This window comes from Saprolegnia parasitica, assembly GCF_000151545.1.
Source record: "Saprolegnia parasitica CBS 223.65 unplaced genomic scaffold supercont2.7, whole genome shotgun sequence".
NCBI lineage: Eukaryota > Oomycota > Saprolegniomycetes > Saprolegniales > Saprolegniaceae > Saprolegnia > Saprolegnia parasitica.
In genome coordinates, this window is record NW_012156401.1 from 3,137 (window position 1) to 20,016 (window position 16,880).

General features: G+C 58.8%; 7 protein-coding genes across 7 annotated transcripts; 3 read left to right on the top strand and 4 right to left on the bottom strand.

Moving 5' to 3' along the window:
• Window positions 1–294: 294 nt before the first annotated feature.
• SPRG_02697 (hypothetical protein) lies at window positions 295–2,623 on the top strand. The gene is made up of 11 exons (XM_012341287.1): window positions 295–429; window positions 481–569; window positions 612–703; window positions 747–888; window positions 933–1,010; window positions 1,057–1,096; window positions 1,142–1,282; window positions 1,326–1,387; window positions 1,431–1,952; window positions 2,001–2,157; window positions 2,213–2,623. Exons 1-11 carry the CDS (start codon window positions 312–314, stop codon window positions 2,581–2,583), a joined length of 1,812 nt encoding a protein of 603 aa, XP_012196677.1. The 5' UTR covers window positions 295–311; the 3' UTR covers window positions 2,584–2,623.
• A 462-nt stretch (window positions 2,624–3,085) lies between these two features.
• On the bottom strand, window positions 3,086–4,498 carry SPRG_02698 (hypothetical protein; the record flags this gene model as incomplete). Its single annotated transcript, XM_012341288.1, has 1 exon — window positions 3,086–4,498. The coding sequence occupies one exon, from the start codon at window positions 4,496–4,498 to the stop codon at window positions 3,086–3,088; it is 1,413 nt and encodes a 470-aa protein (XP_012196678.1).
• A 401-nt stretch (window positions 4,499–4,899) lies between these two features.
• SPRG_02699 (hypothetical protein) lies at window positions 4,900–5,800 on the bottom strand. The gene is made up of 2 exons (XM_012341289.1): window positions 5,412–5,800; window positions 4,900–5,362 (listed from the first exon to the last, which is right to left on the bottom strand). The coding sequence occupies exons 1-2, from the start codon at window positions 5,778–5,780 to the stop codon at window positions 4,964–4,966; spliced, it is 768 nt and encodes a 255-aa protein (XP_012196679.1). The 5' UTR covers window positions 5,781–5,800; the 3' UTR covers window positions 4,900–4,963.
• Window positions 5,801–6,256: 456 nt separating this feature from the next.
• Window positions 6,257–7,089, bottom strand: SPRG_02700 (hypothetical protein; the record flags this gene model as incomplete). The annotated part of the gene is made up of 2 exons (XM_012341290.1): window positions 6,257–6,653; window positions 6,712–7,089. 2 exons carry the CDS (start codon window positions 7,087–7,089, stop codon window positions 6,288–6,290), a joined length of 744 nt encoding a protein of 247 aa, XP_012196680.1. The 3' UTR covers window positions 6,257–6,287.
• A 204-nt stretch (window positions 7,090–7,293) lies between these two features.
• On the bottom strand, window positions 7,294–8,098 carry SPRG_02701 (hypothetical protein; the record flags this gene model as incomplete). The annotated part of the gene is made up of 2 exons (XM_012341291.1): window positions 7,710–8,098; window positions 7,294–7,659 (listed from the first exon to the last, which is right to left on the bottom strand). Exons 1-2 carry the CDS (start codon window positions 8,085–8,087, stop codon window positions 7,294–7,296), a joined length of 744 nt encoding a protein of 247 aa, XP_012196681.1. The 5' UTR covers window positions 8,088–8,098.
• Window positions 8,099–10,447: 2,349 nt separating this feature from the next.
• Window positions 10,448–13,787, top strand: SPRG_02702 (hypothetical protein; the record flags this gene model as incomplete). The annotated part of the gene is made up of 10 exons (XM_012341292.1): window positions 10,448–10,552; window positions 10,605–10,916; window positions 10,962–11,104; window positions 11,149–11,366; window positions 11,412–11,626; window positions 11,656–11,856; window positions 11,902–12,119; window positions 12,168–12,363; window positions 12,416–12,735; window positions 12,765–13,787. The coding sequence occupies exons 1-10, from the start codon at window positions 10,510–10,512 to the stop codon at window positions 13,785–13,787; spliced, it is 2,889 nt and encodes a 962-aa protein (XP_012196682.1). The 5' UTR covers window positions 10,448–10,509.
• Window positions 13,788–14,939: 1,152 nt separating this feature from the next.
• On the top strand, window positions 14,940–16,716 carry SPRG_02703 (hypothetical protein; the record flags this gene model as incomplete). Its single annotated transcript, XM_012341293.1, has 2 exons — window positions 14,940–16,602; window positions 16,634–16,716. 2 exons carry the CDS (start codon window positions 14,940–14,942, stop codon window positions 16,714–16,716), a joined length of 1,746 nt encoding a protein of 581 aa, XP_012196683.1.
• Between the last annotated feature and the right edge of the window lie 164 nt (window positions 16,717–16,880).

Here is a 16,880-nt window from a genome sequence, read left to right on the forward strand (position 1 = left end):
GTCGGCGCCGACAGAAGAGGACGGTTGTCTCCTGGAAGAACCGCAGCATCGGCTCAATTCCTTTTAAGGCCGAGGCGTTGGCTCCAGAGCCATGTGTCGTTGTGATATCGCCTCAAGAGAGTACGCTGGTAGGAGGACCAAGGCAGAAGAGGGACCAGAATAGAAGAGGCTCCAGGACGCTGGACGTGGCAGCGTGGTGTGGCATCCGGTCGAGGTGGACGCTGATTGGGTAATTGGACAGGCGTGAGAAAGCATTTCCCACACACGTGAGAAACAATTCCCACTCTGGCATTTCCACGACCGTAAATACGATGGAGGACAAGACCAAGCCGTCGCTCCGGTCGGTCATCAACAACCTGCAGTCGTGCTTGGACGAGATGCTGCCGGACCAGCTGCGCAACGAGTCGGCGACCATCTTCCAGCAGCACCGTGCGTAGCCCAGGCGATCCAGCGGTGCCTCATCCTACATGCCATGCGTAGTCGCGACGCAGCGGGACAAGGGCCCGTCCGAGCGCACGACGTGGAAGGGCGGCCTCTACTACCGCTACATCCTCGAAGCCCTCAAAGTCGTACGTACCCAGCGCTCTTAACGCCGTGTCACGGCCTCGTAGCACCGCGAATGGTACAACCGCAACCAGCAGTACGTGCAGCTCAAGAAGGACGAGAAGCGGCTCGAAGCCCACGTGGCGACCTTGCGCAGCATGTACGTGCGTTGACGTCGTATGCGATCTCACGTGTCGATATAGCATGGCCTCGTCTTTAAGCACACTCGAGCTCGAGGTGGGGCTCCGCGAGGCTGAGCTCGAGGGCCGCGTCGGGACGTACAAGGTCATGTTTGAGGTCTCCAAGATTGCTTCCGCGCTCAGCCGTCCTCTTGTCAAGCTGCAGGTAGAGTCGTTCGATCGCGTACACGCTAATGACCGTCGTTGCAGGTCTTGAAGCCGAACGACTCGTCCATCTCGATCTACTGCGACACGTTTGTCCTGGATATCATCCTCTCGGGCGGCGACGTACGTCCCGTCTTCCTCTCGCACGATGGCTGCATGCTCTCTGTAGGGCGAGATTGAGTCGACGACGCTCGTCACCGTCATCAAAGGTCCGAGCATCCACCACCGACGTCGTGCAAAATGAATCTATGTAGAGCAATCGAGTCAGTTTCCCGAGCGCGACGAAGACCTCCTTCGGAGCCTCCAGGCGCTTGTGGCTGGCGACAGCCAACCGTTTACGACCAAGCTCTATCGGCTCGTGAACCGTGCCGAGCTCGCCGTCAAGTTCCCGCAGAGTACGACGTCGCGTCGCATGCTCGTTGTCTCAACCGCTCGTAGCCAACTTTGACAAGCTCGAAAATGAAATGTTTGCGATGCTGCAGCAAGTCTGCGCGCGCTCGGTACCCTCCATCTCTCTATCTTCTTCTGACGAGTGGATGCTAGCCAAAATGGAGCATTGCGCGCGGCGTCGACGGCGTCCTCATCACGTTCAAGGACGAGCTCCAGTGCTTCCCACTCTTCGACGAGCCGCCGCAAAAGCGCGCCAAGCGGGCGCACGACGAGGACGTAGACGCGAGCGCCGACCGCGGCGGCTGGCGCGAGTGGACGGGCTGCGTCACGTTCACCGAGTGGAAGAGCTCGGTGGTCATGCACGTGCTCTGCGACACGCCGCTCATCATGTCGGGCATCCAGTCGCGCCGGCTCGCGGCCACGATCCTCGGTTACCAAGACGAGTTGCGCGAGAAGGCGTTCATGGAGCTCGCCAACAAGGCGCCGTCGGCCACCAAGACCAAGGAAGACAAGAGCGCGTTTCCGATCTCGCTCGAGTCCCACTTGCGCTTTGTGCGCGAGGGCAGCACCAACATCGTGCTCTCGGCGACGCAGAACATGGGGCTCGTCCTCGACTGCGCGCTCGTGACCAAGGAGATTGCGGGCGGTGTGCATTTCCACGCCTTCCCCATCCCGGTAGCACCTGCAAGACCCTCTTTTTCGGCGCTCAATGGCAGGATGTAGATGCTGCAAGCGTCGACGGACAGCCTCGTGCGCATCTTTGGGGTCGTGGGCCACAGCCTGTTCTTCCAGTCGATCCTCGCGAGCTGCTTTCTCGGGCGCCGCAATGTCTTTGGCCGCAACGAAGTTCTCGAAATGGACAATGGCGCCATGACCAAAGGTAGGACGACTCCCAACGCGTTCTCTGTGCCGAGTCGCTGATCTATGGTTTGCAGTCGCGATGCAAGTCGAGGTCGCAGCGCCGACGTCGATGACGCTCAAGCTCACGAGCGACGTGCTGGAGGGCGAGAGCTTCCACATTGAGGTCGAGACGAAGGAGGACTACTCGATGCACGTGCGGCTGCGCAACCACCCGGCGCTCAACGCGGCGGCCGCGCAGATCGCGTCGGCGTGTCACTCGCTGCCGCTGCTCTGCTACTTTCTCTTGCAGTCGTCCATGAAGAGCGCCATGATGCTCGCCGACACGCTCCCCGAAAAGCTCGCGACCGACGTCGACGCGCTCGAGAATGACGCGGGCGACGTGGTCGACGACGACGACATGGCCGTCGGCAACGACATTCTCCTCGACGACGAAAACTTTTATTAACGCAGCGTACGAGTAATACCGTACGATCCATTGCCTCGGATAGATGCGTGTCGATGGCGCAGACATGCTGACAGTGTGCACAGAGTCGTCTATTGTATTTTGTGGCGAATTTGACGCTTGTACGCAGCCCACGATGACGCGACGCGGTGTTTCGGACTCGCCAAAGTGTACTTTATTGTCTTGCAAAGCTTGAGCGATTTCAGTTTGGGAGGCACGAGGTGGCGTCGAGCTGGTCGAGCGGCGGCGGTGGGTGCTGCCAAGGCGTTCTCTCCATTCATTGGTCAAAATGATTTTGAAATGCGGCCAATCAAATCAAGATTGACCGACGAGCAATGAGTTGGTTGAAGCATATTCAAGCTGCCACCGCTCCATGCATCAGAGCTCCATGTTACCGGTGTGATCCCAACAACGACCACAGTATGCATTGCCACGTCAAACTCACTAATGTTACAAGCCTTAGCTGTAGCAAGAACCGGCAACTTGGGCGCCAGGACCGCCAGCGCTACGAGGCTGTTGCTGGGAGTATGGCCAAGCCGCTGTGTGTGGCCGAGACGATCGCGACAAAGGCTAGCCCACAAGCAAGCATGACCGCCGGTCGTTTGCTCGTTCCATCGAGGCTATCGAGGGCTTGCAGCGACCGGAGGGCGTTCGCGTTGGCCGGAAGCAGTCCAAGACTCAACAACCCAAAGAGTCGGATCGCGTACGACGCTGCAAAGCTGAGCGAGACGTTCCGACGCACGATCGCGTCGTCGCGGCCCACAGCGAGCTGACTTGGCGCAAAAATATGAGTGTCCAGAATGCGCGCCAGCGACGATGCAGCTGCCGAGCCGACGATCGACGCGCTCGAGAGCAAGACGCTCGTGGTATCGTCGGATGAGACCCACTGCGTCACGGCCAGCTCGAGGCCGATTGGAACCGCCGACGCCAAGCGCGCGCCGGCAAACGCCCACTGGTCACGGCGACCATGCCAGATCGTGCGAAAGACCGTGGTCGCGTCCAGCAGCACGGCGACGATCGATCCACCGACCAGGATTCGCCGCCAGTCACTGATGCGTGCGTGCGCTCCGAGCAAGTGCGCAATGCACATCGCTAGTACCGTGGCCACGAGCCGAGCAAGGGCGTCACTGAGCGGCTCGACGTGCGCCCAGGCCACTGCGATGGGTGCGAGTGCGGTCGACTCGAAGCGGCTGCTTGCGCCAAAGACGAACTCAAAGACGCAGAGTTGCCACACGCTACGTCGCTGGAGAAGATCCCAGGTACTCGATGTTGCTTCCCGCGGCGTTGTGGCGCCAGCTGTCGCAATCGCCGCCAGCGCGGGCCCAAGACACAGCAGGTACGCTGCGTTGGGTGCCATCGACAACGCAAACGAGCCGCCAAAGGCCGGGCCGTTGAGTGCGAGCGCAGAGTGCCCATAGGCCACGACAGCGCCAAGGTGTCGGTAGACGCAGGTAGGCCGCGGCGCGCTGCCAATTACGGCACCGAGCACGACGAGCGCCGACAAGAGAACGTAGACGGCCGCACTCGCTGGTGCATCGCTGTTGTAGTGCGGCCAGCGCTCGTCCGCTGCTTGCGTAAGACCGCGCGGACAGAGCACGAAGCGGACGTCGCAGTACGGTGCTGGAAATGGCTCAACGACCATGAGCCCGAGGCAAACGGCCGAGAGAGACCAGCCAAGTAGCACGTGCTGTGGCGTGTGGGACGTGGGCGAAAGGAGCATCGGCAGCGTGATGAGCGTCGCGTAGGCCGTTGTTTGGTAGCCCTCCATGCGCAAGTACGTGTTGTAGACAGGCACTTGGAGGCACAGCAGAATAGCGTGGACGTAGCCGAACGCGAACGAGTGAAAGCGGTCGGCGTTGCCGCGGTGGGCCTTGGGCGGCGGGGCAGTTGTCGTCGGTAGGACCTTGTACGTGGCCATCCTCTTTACTGGGAACGGTGGCTGGCTGCGTTGTCGAATGGAATGGTGGTTGAAGTTGATGAAAATATATCTGGATCTTTTGATATCCTAGATTGTTGGCTTCTTCGAGACTGTGACGATGGAAGGCAGGAGCTGCAGACCGCATTGAGATGTGTGTTTCGGGGCACTATCGTAGGGATGAAAGTAGGTTTCCTTGTGCAATGCCACCAGTTGCGGGGCGCTGAGGGCGGTCCTTCCTGCGACGAGTGTGTGGACTGCAACGGACATGTCGCATGTATCTAGATACCGCTCGGACACACTTCTCGGACTCTCTGCGTCGAGCTAATGTGTACTGGAGTCTTCTTCCGTGCAATGCGATTCGGAACTCGCAGAGTTCAAGCGTGCGACGGCTGCCACGTACTGCTAAACGCTGTTATGAAGGAGTTGCGCCATCTCAGCAGCTTAAGAGGCGTCGGTCTTAGATCTTTAAATCTTGGACTTGGGGGCGCCGCCACCGCGGTACTTGAAGCCGCGGTTCGTGATGATCATGACGCCACCCGAGTTGTCGACGTCCGTAATGAGCTGCACGACGCCTTGCGCAACGAACTCGGGCGTCATAAGGTCGCCGAAGACCTTTGTCATGCCCGGCTTGGACTCTTCGGCCGCGCGACCCATCGCGGTGTCGGCAAACGACGGGCAGATCGAGACGACGCGGACGCCGGTCGCCTTGACGTGCTTGCCGACGGCCGTCGAGAACGCGACCACCGCCGCCTTGGACGTCGAGTACTCGGGTGCCTCGACGACAGGCCAAATGGCCGAGACGCTCGAGATGTTGACGACAATAGGCGCCATCGCCGGCTTGGCCGCGAGCCGACGCAGCGCAACCTAGGCATAGCGCTTCATAGGAAAGGATGCCGCAGCAGCAGCGCAGTACCTGTGTGCCCCGCATGACGGCAACGACGTTGATCTCCATGAGCTTCTTCCAGCCCGCAGCGCCTGCGTCCTCGTAGAACGAGTTCATCGGAACCGCAATGCCAGCGTTGTTGACGAGGACGTTCACGGGTCCGAAGCGGCGCTCGGCTTCGTCAAAGGCCGCGGCGAACGAGTCCTCTTCGCACACGTCTTGACGCATTGAGGCGACGCGTCCCGGGTGCTTGCCCTCGAGCGCACGGCAGCTCGCAGCGCAGGCGTCGCCGTTGATGTCTGTCATGAGCACGCGCGCGCCTTGGGCGAGGAGCGCTGTCGCAAAGGCGAGGCCAAGGCCCTGCCCCGCACCCGTGATGATCGCCGTCACGTCGTTCATGTTGGATTCTGCGGCTCGACTTGAAGTTTGGATTATTCACGCCGTGTGTTTTTCACGTTAAAAACACAATGTGATTAAGTCAATTCGCCTATACAGTACCTAATCCGTGATCCAAACCATGGATCAATGGGGTTCAACCTGCGCGCATCTCGAGAACACGCCACAAGAAAGATGTTATGTACCACACTGCATGGCGAGCGCTTGTTCGGCGCGATTCTCTCAATGCCACTTCGATTGGAAGAAATGCTTTTAGGACACGTAAAGGTGCAGTGTACTTATCCTAGTGAATTGCACGGCCAGGTGCCGGTCCTAATCATGTATTGAAATCGGCGCCGCCAACGAATCCGACCCAGACAGGCAGCTCCAACAACAATGACCAAGCCCCGTTGACCAAGCCCAAGCCTTTTCAGCTACGAGTTCTGCTTACCGGTACAATATGCACACTGTACGCAACCACACACCTCATCAAGTACTAGTACTCTTCTTGGTTTTTGGATGAATTAGAACTTAAAGCTTGGCGGGATGGTACCCGACGTGCTGCGTTGTCACCAACATCGCTTTGCCCGCGTTCGTCTCGTCGAGAAGGACTTTCTTGAAGGCGTCGGCTGCGTACTCGGTGGTCATGAGGCCGCCAAAGGCCTCGATCATCCGCGCGGAGTTCTGCAAAACGACTTGCACCATGGGCGTATCGACAAAGGCGGGGCAGAGCGAGACGAGGCGAACGTCGCTTGCGTGCTTGGCAACCGCGCGCGTGAAGTGAACGACGGCACACTTGGTCGTGCCGTATTCGGGGACGACGTGCGTGGGCTTGAACGCAGCGGCGCTGGCAACGTTGACAATGACGCCGGGCTTGGCGAGGCGACGCAGCGCCACCTAAAGAGAGATAGCGATGATGCAGGCAACAGAGAGCGACGCAAAGAGAGGCAGGCACCTGGGTGCCGCGCATGACCGCGATGAGGTTGACGTCGACGAGCTTGCGCCACGCGGCGCTGTCGTCGTAGAAGTCAAAGTACTTGCCGTTGAGACCTGCGTTGTTCACGAGCAGGTTAACGCGATGGTCGCCAAAGTGCTTGTTGGCAGCGTCAAAGATCGCATCAAACGACGTGTCGTCCGTGACGTCCTGCATGGCGTAGCCCACGCGCGCCGCTGAGAACTGGGCCGTGAGCGCCCGCGCCGCATCGACGAGCACCGTGTGGTTGATGTCGGTGAGGAAGACGCGGCCGCCACCCTCGAGGATCGACTTGGAGAAGGCGAGGCCAAGGCCTTGAGCGGCGCCAGTGACGATGCCGACAACGTGCTCATGTTGCATCTTCTTCGCCGGTCGAAATGATTTCTGCATTTTACACGTGAAAATTGACATGTGAAAAAAGCAACCCAGATGATGATGCAATCGTCCAACTTCAACGAGGTGACGAGCCCGCGTCGCTCGAAGATCGACCGCAGGACGCTCGCTCCAGCTGGGCAAGACTGTCCAGAAACACTGCACAAAAGTATTACTGATAGATCATACTAGCTAAGGCTTGTCGCCGTGGTAGCCCACATGGCGCGGGGTCACGAGGAGCGCTTTGCCAGCGTTCGTCTCGTCAAGCAACGACGTCTTGAAGATCTCGGCCGTATATTCGGGCGTGAGGAGACCGCCAAAGGCCTCGACGACCTGCGGCGAGCCCTTGAGCGCGACTTGGCCCATCGGCGTGTCGACAAACGCGGGGCAGAACGCCGTGACGCGAATGTCCTTGGCTTGGTGCGCGATCGCCTGCGTAAAGTTGACGACGGCACCCTTCGTGACGCCGTACTCGGGGATCGGCGGCGTCGGCTGGAACGCGGCGGCGCTGGCGACGTTGACGATGACGCCGGGCTTGGCGAGGCGGTGCAGCGCGACCTACACATCGTGTTTGCAGGCGAGGTGATGCGACACAACAATCTCTCTACCTGCGTCCCGCGCATGACGGAGATGAGGTTGACCTCGATCGTCTTGCGCCAGGCAGTGCTTTCGCTGTAGAACTCGTGGTACTTGCAGCTCACGCCGGCGTTGTTGACGAGGAGGTTGACAAGGTCCGCGTCAAAATGCTTGTTGGCGGCGTCAAATATCGCATCAAACGACGCGTCGTCCGTGACGTCCTGCACGGCGTAGCCCACGCGTGCGACCGAGTGGCGGGCCTGGAGCGCCCGCGCCGCATCGACGAGCACCGTGTGGTTGATGTCGGTGAGGAAGACGCGGCCGCCACCCTCGAGGATCGACTTGGAGAAGGCGAGGCCAAGGCCTTGAGCGGCGCCCGTGACGATACCAACGGTGTTCTTGAGCTGCATCTGCGTTGCTGGTGGCAAATTCAAAATTGACGACGTCCCGCAAGGTAACGTGATGTCATTGGGTGTCAGTGATATGTCTTTGATTCGCAATCACATGGACCATTCACTGCTTGATTCGAGCTGCAACGCGGGCTGAAAGGTAGACAAAGGTCAAAAGAGCTCACGGATGTATTCTGTCGGGCATGGAGGCGCCTGTTCCAGTGCTAGCTTCGGGTGTTGAGGGATTAACGAGTAGCCCAATTGGCAGCAACGTGTAGTACACTGTACGACGACGCGTTATGTAATGTGCAGCCATGTGGTGCAGCTCAATTGAAGCAACACGCTCCAAACGTGCTCTGGTCTTTCCTCATGAAGGTCTAAGAGACAGAAGAGACGACGCTCCACGTCCAAAAGTATTCTACGCTGTCGTGGTATCTTCTGCCCAGTATGCGCGCCCGAGCCGCGCGATGGTGCACGACGAAGACGCTTCCGACGTTGCTCTACAACTGTGGCACTTGTCAATCGGGACCACAATCGACACATTCTATCACTCGCAACCCAATCAAGATGTATCTCATTGACGATTGCCACAATCCCAATTCCCACTATTCCATGACAACCTTCTGCAGCATGGTCCTAGCGCACGCTGAGATCGCATAGCTCATCTTCAACCACTTCGTTGACTTTGTCTCGGGAATCGCGCAGCCTGGAACTACCCCCCGTGTCCGACCTCGGGCTCATCACGATGCACTTGCTCTCGATCGGACAAACGCTGCAGAAAACCGCGGGGACTTTTCGATCATCACAAGATAGCGATCGTCGGGCGTTCTGGAAATCGCTGCCTTTTTCATCGAGCGCGGCGCCGTGCTCGGAGCTACCTGGATGATCAGCGCATGCAAGCGAGGCGATATGGACGTCGTCGTCTACCTCCACGAACACGGCGCAGAACCATCGCCAAAAGCTCTCGACGAAGCCGTGCACAACGACGAGTGGGCCATCGTCGAGTTTCTTATGGTCCATCGAACCGAAGGCGCGACTCTCGATGGCATCCGGTTTGGGGTAATCCGCGGCAAGTTTGATCTCGTCACGCGTCTCTGGGAGATTCAGCCCGAGCTCCGCAACGATGCCGTTTTACAGGCTGCTTACGACATCACAACCAACACCCGAAACCATCCAATTTCTTCCCCAAGCGGGGGTCGGGACTCCTCGCGCTTTCCTCACAAGTTTGCTTGGGTTATGGCTGCACCCAACGGTGCTCCAAGCTCTTCTGCGCTACACCATGGATGCACCAACGCCAATCGAGAACCTCACCTTCCTCACCAAGACTTACCGACTCGCCTTGTGTCCGGGCTCAGGCCCAAGTTCAACCTCTTAGTCGTCAAGGCCGAGATGCTTCGACTGGTCACCGACCTCTCGGACGCCAGCGACGAGCTCCAAGCTCGGGCCGCCGCGCTCCTGCATCGGGGCGCCGAGACGACACCGATGTTTGGCGATGTGAGGCTGCTGGACCGCGCTGCTCTCTTTGATTGGGCGTTTGCGGTGCTCATCGTACACTTGTCGACGGACAAAGCGACAACTAAAGCCCACTTGATCCGCAATTTCCGAACGAATCGTGTGCTGCTACATCAACGGCAAACTGCAATGCCACGTCATAGTGGGGCCCCGCCCAGATTATCTATTCTAGGGGTACCCACAGTCCCTGTATAATGCAATGTAATCAAGTCAATATTTTATTGCAGGGTACCTAAAAACGGTGACTGGGTGGGGGGGGCACCTGAGAAAGGCGCAGAGCGTAGAGACAACCTGTGGTGTCGCAGAGAGCCACGACATCGAAGGATTCTTGCTCGATGGTCCGGGCCAAGAGCCCATGCTGACGAGATGAAAGCCGTGGCGACTTTCCAAGCTTCGGTTTGATGATTTCAGAAGGGACCGAAACCGACATTGATTGTGTGGCTGACCACAACATACGCAAACACACAGATAGCCACGACGCTTACAGTATGAATAGTATCCCAGGGTGAGTAGGTAGCTCCAACCTTCTACAGCCTCTTGTGTAGTACATGAAACTCTGTTGTGAGCAGACACAGCCACAAGCCATTCTGTGCCCCACCCGAGAAACCGACGGCGATCGGTCCAATGACGTGGCGCATGGGGACATCGTTATATTCAATATTATCCACGAGGGCGAGGGAAATATCCCAATATTTTATCGTATGCACAGGTTGGAACTGCCCCGGAACGATTGCGAGACGACATGCGGCCATCTGATTGGGCGAAGCCGCGGCGCGGCCATCCGCCGGCGCCATTTCTCATCGCGCCGATGGCAGCAGACGCCGGAAGCTGCCGACAAGACGAGGACGCGCCGAGCTTGCACCGGCGGCCGACGCTGTCGCGCCAGCTGAGCAAGTCGCAGCGCGAGGCCATCGGGCGATTGCGCATCAACATGGGCAAGGCGCGGCCCATGGACACCGAGGCCCAGTCCCGCAGTACGCTCGCTCGTCCACCGAATTGGCATAGGAGCTAACCTGCGCATGCTAGCCGAGTTTAAGGCCAACTTGGGTCTCGCCATGCGCACGGGCCTCGGCGTCCTCATCGCATCTGCTTTTGTCACCAAGGCCGCGGGCGAGCACACGCCGGCGCGCCCGAATATCTGGGTTTGTTTCCCCGAGTGGTACATCCTCGGCGGCATCAACTTCATCGCGGTCGCCTGTGTCTTTGCCGCGGGCCGCAACATTGGCGCGACCTTGCGCGAAGTCTTCCAGCAAAAGCTCGGCGTTTTCCTCGCGTTCGCCTTTAACGCGGTGCTCTTTCACTGCTTCCAGCCACGGCTCTTTTACAGCGACGCCGAAGGTGCATTCTTATTCCATACGATACGATACGATCCATTCTCTCTAGTGCAAGCTGCCGTGCTAGACGGCACGCTCCTCCGAATCACCACGTCGTTCAGCGGCACACCGTACTATGTCAACAACGGCGACGTCGTGACCGTGCTGCCGTTCATGATGGCCTTCAACGCGTTTATTCTCCTCCTGCCCTTTGTACGTCAACGTCCAATGTACAAGTTCGTCATCGTGTTGTGTAGGAAGCCGGGACGAAGAAGTTTTCGATGGTCAACAACCTCATTTTTGCCTTGACGGTCGTGAGCCCCAACGACTACAGCGACCCGTCCCAGCTCAAGGACGCGGCCCACGGTCTCTACGCGAGCCCGATGATCGTCAAGAACCTATTTATCTACATGTGGCTCGGGCTCATCGGCGCGTTCCTCTCGTTTCTCGTCGTCTGGGTGCCCTACCCCATCTTGTACCGACTGCGATCTCCAGGAGCCGCACTCATATTTTGTTTTAGTGCGATTCGAAAGCTCCAGGCACAGACCTTGTCGGCGGCCGACACGATCCACGACCTCCTGCACCTTGTCGTCGACGCCTACTGCTTCAAGAAGAAGAACGTCGAGCACATGCACTTTTTGCGCACCAAAATCAAGCGCAAATTCGAGCTCGCGGCGCTCCAGAAAGACGCAATGACGGGTCTCCTCAACGACGCTTGGTGGGAACAGATTCTGGGTCTCGCGCCGCTCCTTGGCTTCCAAAAGCGATCACCAAGCCGTACATTGACCTCTACGCGTCGCTCCTCGACACGCTTCGTGCGATGAACCAAGCGCTGCAGCTCGAGCACTACGACCGTCTCCACACGTCGTTCATGGCGGCGCTCCAGCAAGATGTTTGCGGCGTTCAAGTCCGCGCGATCGCTCTCCTCCGCGAGATTTCGCTCGAAGTCCACGCCAACCATACAGGTAGGAGCGCGAGGTGCCTCCGGTGGTGCTAATGAGTCGCCGTAGACCTGCAGTTGACCCAGCTGCGTACGCTGCAGGCCGAGATGGAGGCACTCTTGATACGCTTCCAAGCGACGCAGACCAAGCTCTTCCTCACGATGCACCCGACGCCGTCCGACGTTGAAGGCAATATCCCGCTCAACCTCTTCCTCTTTGGCCTCCAGTCGCTCTGCGCGACGATGGCCGAGTTTCCCGCCAAGGTCCGCAACGAAACCCACCACACGGTACGCACTTCGATACCCCAAGCCGTCACGACTTATGGAGTGTCGTAGCCGTCGCGCATTCTCAACTTTCTCAAGCGGTCGTTCTGGTCGTTTGTGGATCCGCGCAAGCTGACGCCGACGCGGTTCCAGATTGCGTTCAAAGTCTGGCTCGCGCTTCTTCTCTCCAGTCTTCTCGCCGTGTACGTTTTTGGCTTCTCGTCCACGGCGCCGACGACAATTGCCTACGTCATGGGCAACCAGATTGGTATATATTGTCATCGACGACAATATTGTCATTGCAACTCATAACGGACTAGGCGGCTCGTTTGGTATCTCGCTGTTTCGAGCGGTCGGCGTCGTCGCCGGCGTCATCGTGCCCTCAATCGCGCTCTTCTTCGTCTGCACCTACAGCGGCGAGCACACGGCGGTGATGCTGCTCCTTCGGAACCTCTTCTTCTTTGTATGGACGACGGCGTCCATGTATGTGAAATGGAAAGGCGGTCTCGACTCGTACGCGGGGCTTGTCTCGGCCTTTATTGCCGCCGGCATTTTGCTACCGGACGACATTTGCCCCGCTCCAGGGTCCTTGTCGTCCTATGCCAACGTCGTGCAAATGACGCTCGGTGTCCTCCTCATCGTCGGCATCGAGCTGCTTTTTGGCCCGAGAGCGCCTACAAGCTGCTCCGTCGCAACGTCCGGACGCACCTCACGCTCTGCCAAGGCGCGTTTACCGCGCTTGTGGAGCACACCCTCATGTGCGACGGCACCATCGACAGTGCGCACTTGGCGGCGGTCAAGGCGGCGCTGCAGACGACGCGTCTCAACGACCAGCGCATCTTGCTCAAGGAAGCGCTCTTTGAGCCGCGTCTGTGGCGTCCGGCCTTCTCCCAACCAAAATACACGGCGATCGTCGACGGCTGCCAGCGCCTTCTGACCAACACGACGATTCTGTTCCAGCTCGTCGAGTGGTTCCAGCGCCGGCACGCGTCCATCGCGTCGTACAATTTCTCGACGCTCGAGCTCGTGCCCTCGATCCACGAGACGTTCGAGACGCTCCACACTCTCTTTGGCGCGCAATTCCAGTTTGCCGACGCCGACCAGACGGCCCTCTTTGTGCAGATGAAGGAGGCGTTCCAGATCGCGGACAAGCAGTGCAGCGGCTTTGTCGACGCCAGCGACGTCAAGGCGCTGCTTCTGCACGTGTTTGAGCAGTCGGGGGTCTTGCCGATGGATGCAATCGACGACTACGTGGCCGACTTTATGGAGATCGTCAACCAAGACAAGTCGGGCCACGTCTCGCTCGACGAGTTCATGCGCGCGCTTGAGAACGGTCTTTTGCTCGAAGTCGAGGTCCTCCCGACGCAACGCAGCGGTCGACCGCCCTCGGCGACGAGACTGCAAGAAATCTCGGTTGACGCCAGTCCACTTTTGACGCCGAGCACGCGGATCCCCCACGTCTTTGACGACGGCGTTATCTGTCGCGCCCACGACATTTTGGACGTTGAGACGTTCTCGCTGTTGCACGCCGCCGACGCCATGCGCCGGTCGTACGCATCGTGGCTGCTGCTGGACGACAGGTACAAGGGGCTGGCACTGGAAGAGCTCCTTCTTCTCAACAGTCTTGTGAGTGGCGTGAGCGGCCTTGCACGCAACTTGGCGCTGCTCGAAGAGACCGTCGTACAACCCTAATCCCGATAGACTAGATATCTAAAACTCTCTCAACTTATTCGACCTGCAAAGACAAATGGTTTGTGTGTTGCCACCGCTCACCCAACGCAGATGCTCGGATACGTAGTCACTTTTAGTAGAAATACTAGCTCGTTGGTATTGGTTGACATTAGCTTGTAGCGCGCTGTGATGCTACGCTACCACGTTCGACAGTGGAGGCCTCTCTTCGTCCCACCGCTCCGTGCATTTGTAGGTTGGACTTGGATATGGAGTTTACTATGCCAGCGAACGTCTCAACGAGGAATGCAAGGTTCTCGATGGGCGTCACCGCATCCATGACGCAGGGCAGGAGGGCACGTAGGCAACCTCTGCCCGCGCAGAACGCGTCGAAGAAGAGATGGCGTGACTTTCCGACCCCCTCTTCAAGCAGAAATGGATGGCGTCGACGGCGTTCCGGTAGCATCGCATGCAGTAGATGTCACCACTGGGCCAGGGATGATGGCTTCTGACTCAAGAAGACCATGCTTGCACGTGCCATGAGTATCTCGACCGCAGCCGCGCGACGGGTTGCAACAAGGCGACTGCGGATAAGGGCATTCGAATCGGTCCAGAATGCGGTCTTGTACGTCATCACATATCTGGTGCACAGGACAAATCAAGCTGCCCTCGAATCCATTGCGTCTCCACGCGGAAAGCGTGTGATTAGGAACGTGCAAGTGATCCAGCAGTCCAGCAGTCTTTCCATGCCCTCGTGCAGCACTGTTATCCAAGAACCTCGTTCTTTGATTTCTTCTTTTCCGTCCACCTCAAGCTCCACAATCTCTACTATCCACGTAGGTTGTCGTTCCAACGCTGGCGCAAGCACACTCTCCTGGCTCAGCAAGAGCGTTTCGGTGCCGGGTGCCGTCGCCACGCCACTGACAGCGGTCGACCTTTTAGCAAGAGTTGGGACTACTAGTATTGATTAGTTTTGCGTTGGTACGAGCTGGTTCTATACGAGCTCTGGGTTCCTACGTTATGTGCACTCACTCGTTGGGCTTGTGCCAGCGGCGCTCAGGCTGTCATGGGCAAAACGAGCCAGGCAGCACTGATTGGTCAATTGATTCCGGATACGCCAATGACATCCAATCACACTGCAACGAGGCGCTGGCGTTGACACAATCCCAACATCCCATGGCGACCTTCTGCAGCGTCGTTCTGGCGCAGCCCGCGATCGCGTCGATCATCTTCAAGCTTCAGTTTGGCGTCTACGAAGACATCGCATCGCGCTTCCGCGACTTTAACCACCTCGTGGATGCTTACCCGATGACGGAGACCGATGACACGCCGTACTACGCCCTCGACGGGACCTTCGTCACGAGTTACCGTGTCGACGACGATGGCTTGGCGGCCAAAGGCTTTGGCGCCGGAAGCTTGTACCTCTCAAATCACGTCACGCGCGACGCTCGCTTCCCGCTGCACTTGGCGATCTGCGAAGGCGATTTGCGCGCGGCGCAGCGTATCGTTGCCTGCCGCCCCGACCTCGTGTACCAAGAAGCCATCCAGGCGGCGCTCATGACCGGCCATCTCGAGATCGCAGACTTTCTACTGCAGACGCACGCTGTGGACCGCAACTATGACGATGAGTTTTTTGGTCGCATCTCGCGGCCGCTGGACGCGTGGCTGCCGTCAGCGCTGGTGCGGACCAACAATGCGGATGCGCTGGCACTGCTGTGGCGCCATCGCCAACTACAATGGTCGGACAACCTGCTTCGCGCAGCCAGCTTCCAGTATGCGCCGCGTGCCATTGCGTTTCTGTACCAGCACATGCCACAAGCAGTGTACGACAGCTTTGTGGACGACGCTGCGACCCTCGGTCTCTTGGAGATCGTGATCGACCTCGTCGCGCGCGGCGCCAACTGCACGTTGGCCGCCCTAGACGCTGCCGCCGTCAACGGTCACGTCGGCGTCGTTCGCTTCCTCATTGAGCATTGCCATCACGCGCCGTCGCGCTGGACGCTTCAGAATGCGGCGGCGAAAGGGCACTTGGCCGTGGTCACATATCTGCATGAGCTCGGGACCTTGGACGATGCAGTCATGGCCGCATTCTCAGCCGCGTACTACGGCCATGACGACGTTGCGCACTACCTGGTGGCCAATAGACGCGTGGTTGACACCACCGTGCGCGTCGACGCGCCCGTGTCGGACCTCGTGCTCATCGCGATGCACTTGCTCTCGATCAGACACACTCTGGAGCAGACCGCTTCATACTTGTCAACCCTCACGAAGAAGCGAACGTCGGGCGTTCTGGAAATCGCTGCCTTTTCCATCGAGCGCGGCGTCGTGCTCGAAGCTACCTGGATGATCGACGCCTGCGAGCGAGGTGACATGGACGTCGTCGTCTACCTCCACGAACACGGAGCCGCGTCATCGCCCCAAGCCATTGACACAGCTGTGCGCTACAACCAATGGGCCATCGTCGACTTTCTCATGGTCCATCGAACCGAAGGCGCGACGCTTGCTGGCATTGAGCTTGCACTTGCGCGCGGCCAGTTTGATCTGATTGCGCGTCTTTGGGCGAGGCAGCCCGAACTCCGCGACGACGACCTCTTGCGTGTGGCTTGTATCGAAAGCAACGCCGACGCCGTCCATTTTCTGCTTAAAGGAGGGGTCGGGAAGCCACGCCATCTCTTCTTCGACGCGTTCTGCGTGCGCAGAGGATGCCTTGGCGCCCTCTTACCCTACGTCTTAGATGCGCCGACACCGGTCGAGAACCTCGCCTTCCTCGTCGAGACGTTTGCTGGCATAGCAAACTGCATATCCAAGTCCAACCTCTTGGTCATCAAGGCCGAGATGCGTCGGCAGGCCAATGACCTCGCTGCCGCTAGCAACGACCTTCAAGCTCGGACCGCCACACTCTTGCGGCGGGGCGCCGAGACGACGCGACTATGTGATGGTCGGCGGGTGCTAGACCGCACAGCGCTCTTCGATTGGGCTCTCGCTGTCCTCATCGTGCACTTCTCGACGGACGCAACAACGATTGCTGCCCACAAGACGCGACTGGAAACTTGGATGAATATGGTGGACGACCCTCTTCTGAGCTCGCAACTGCGGCCTCGCCTTGCCGAGAAGGTC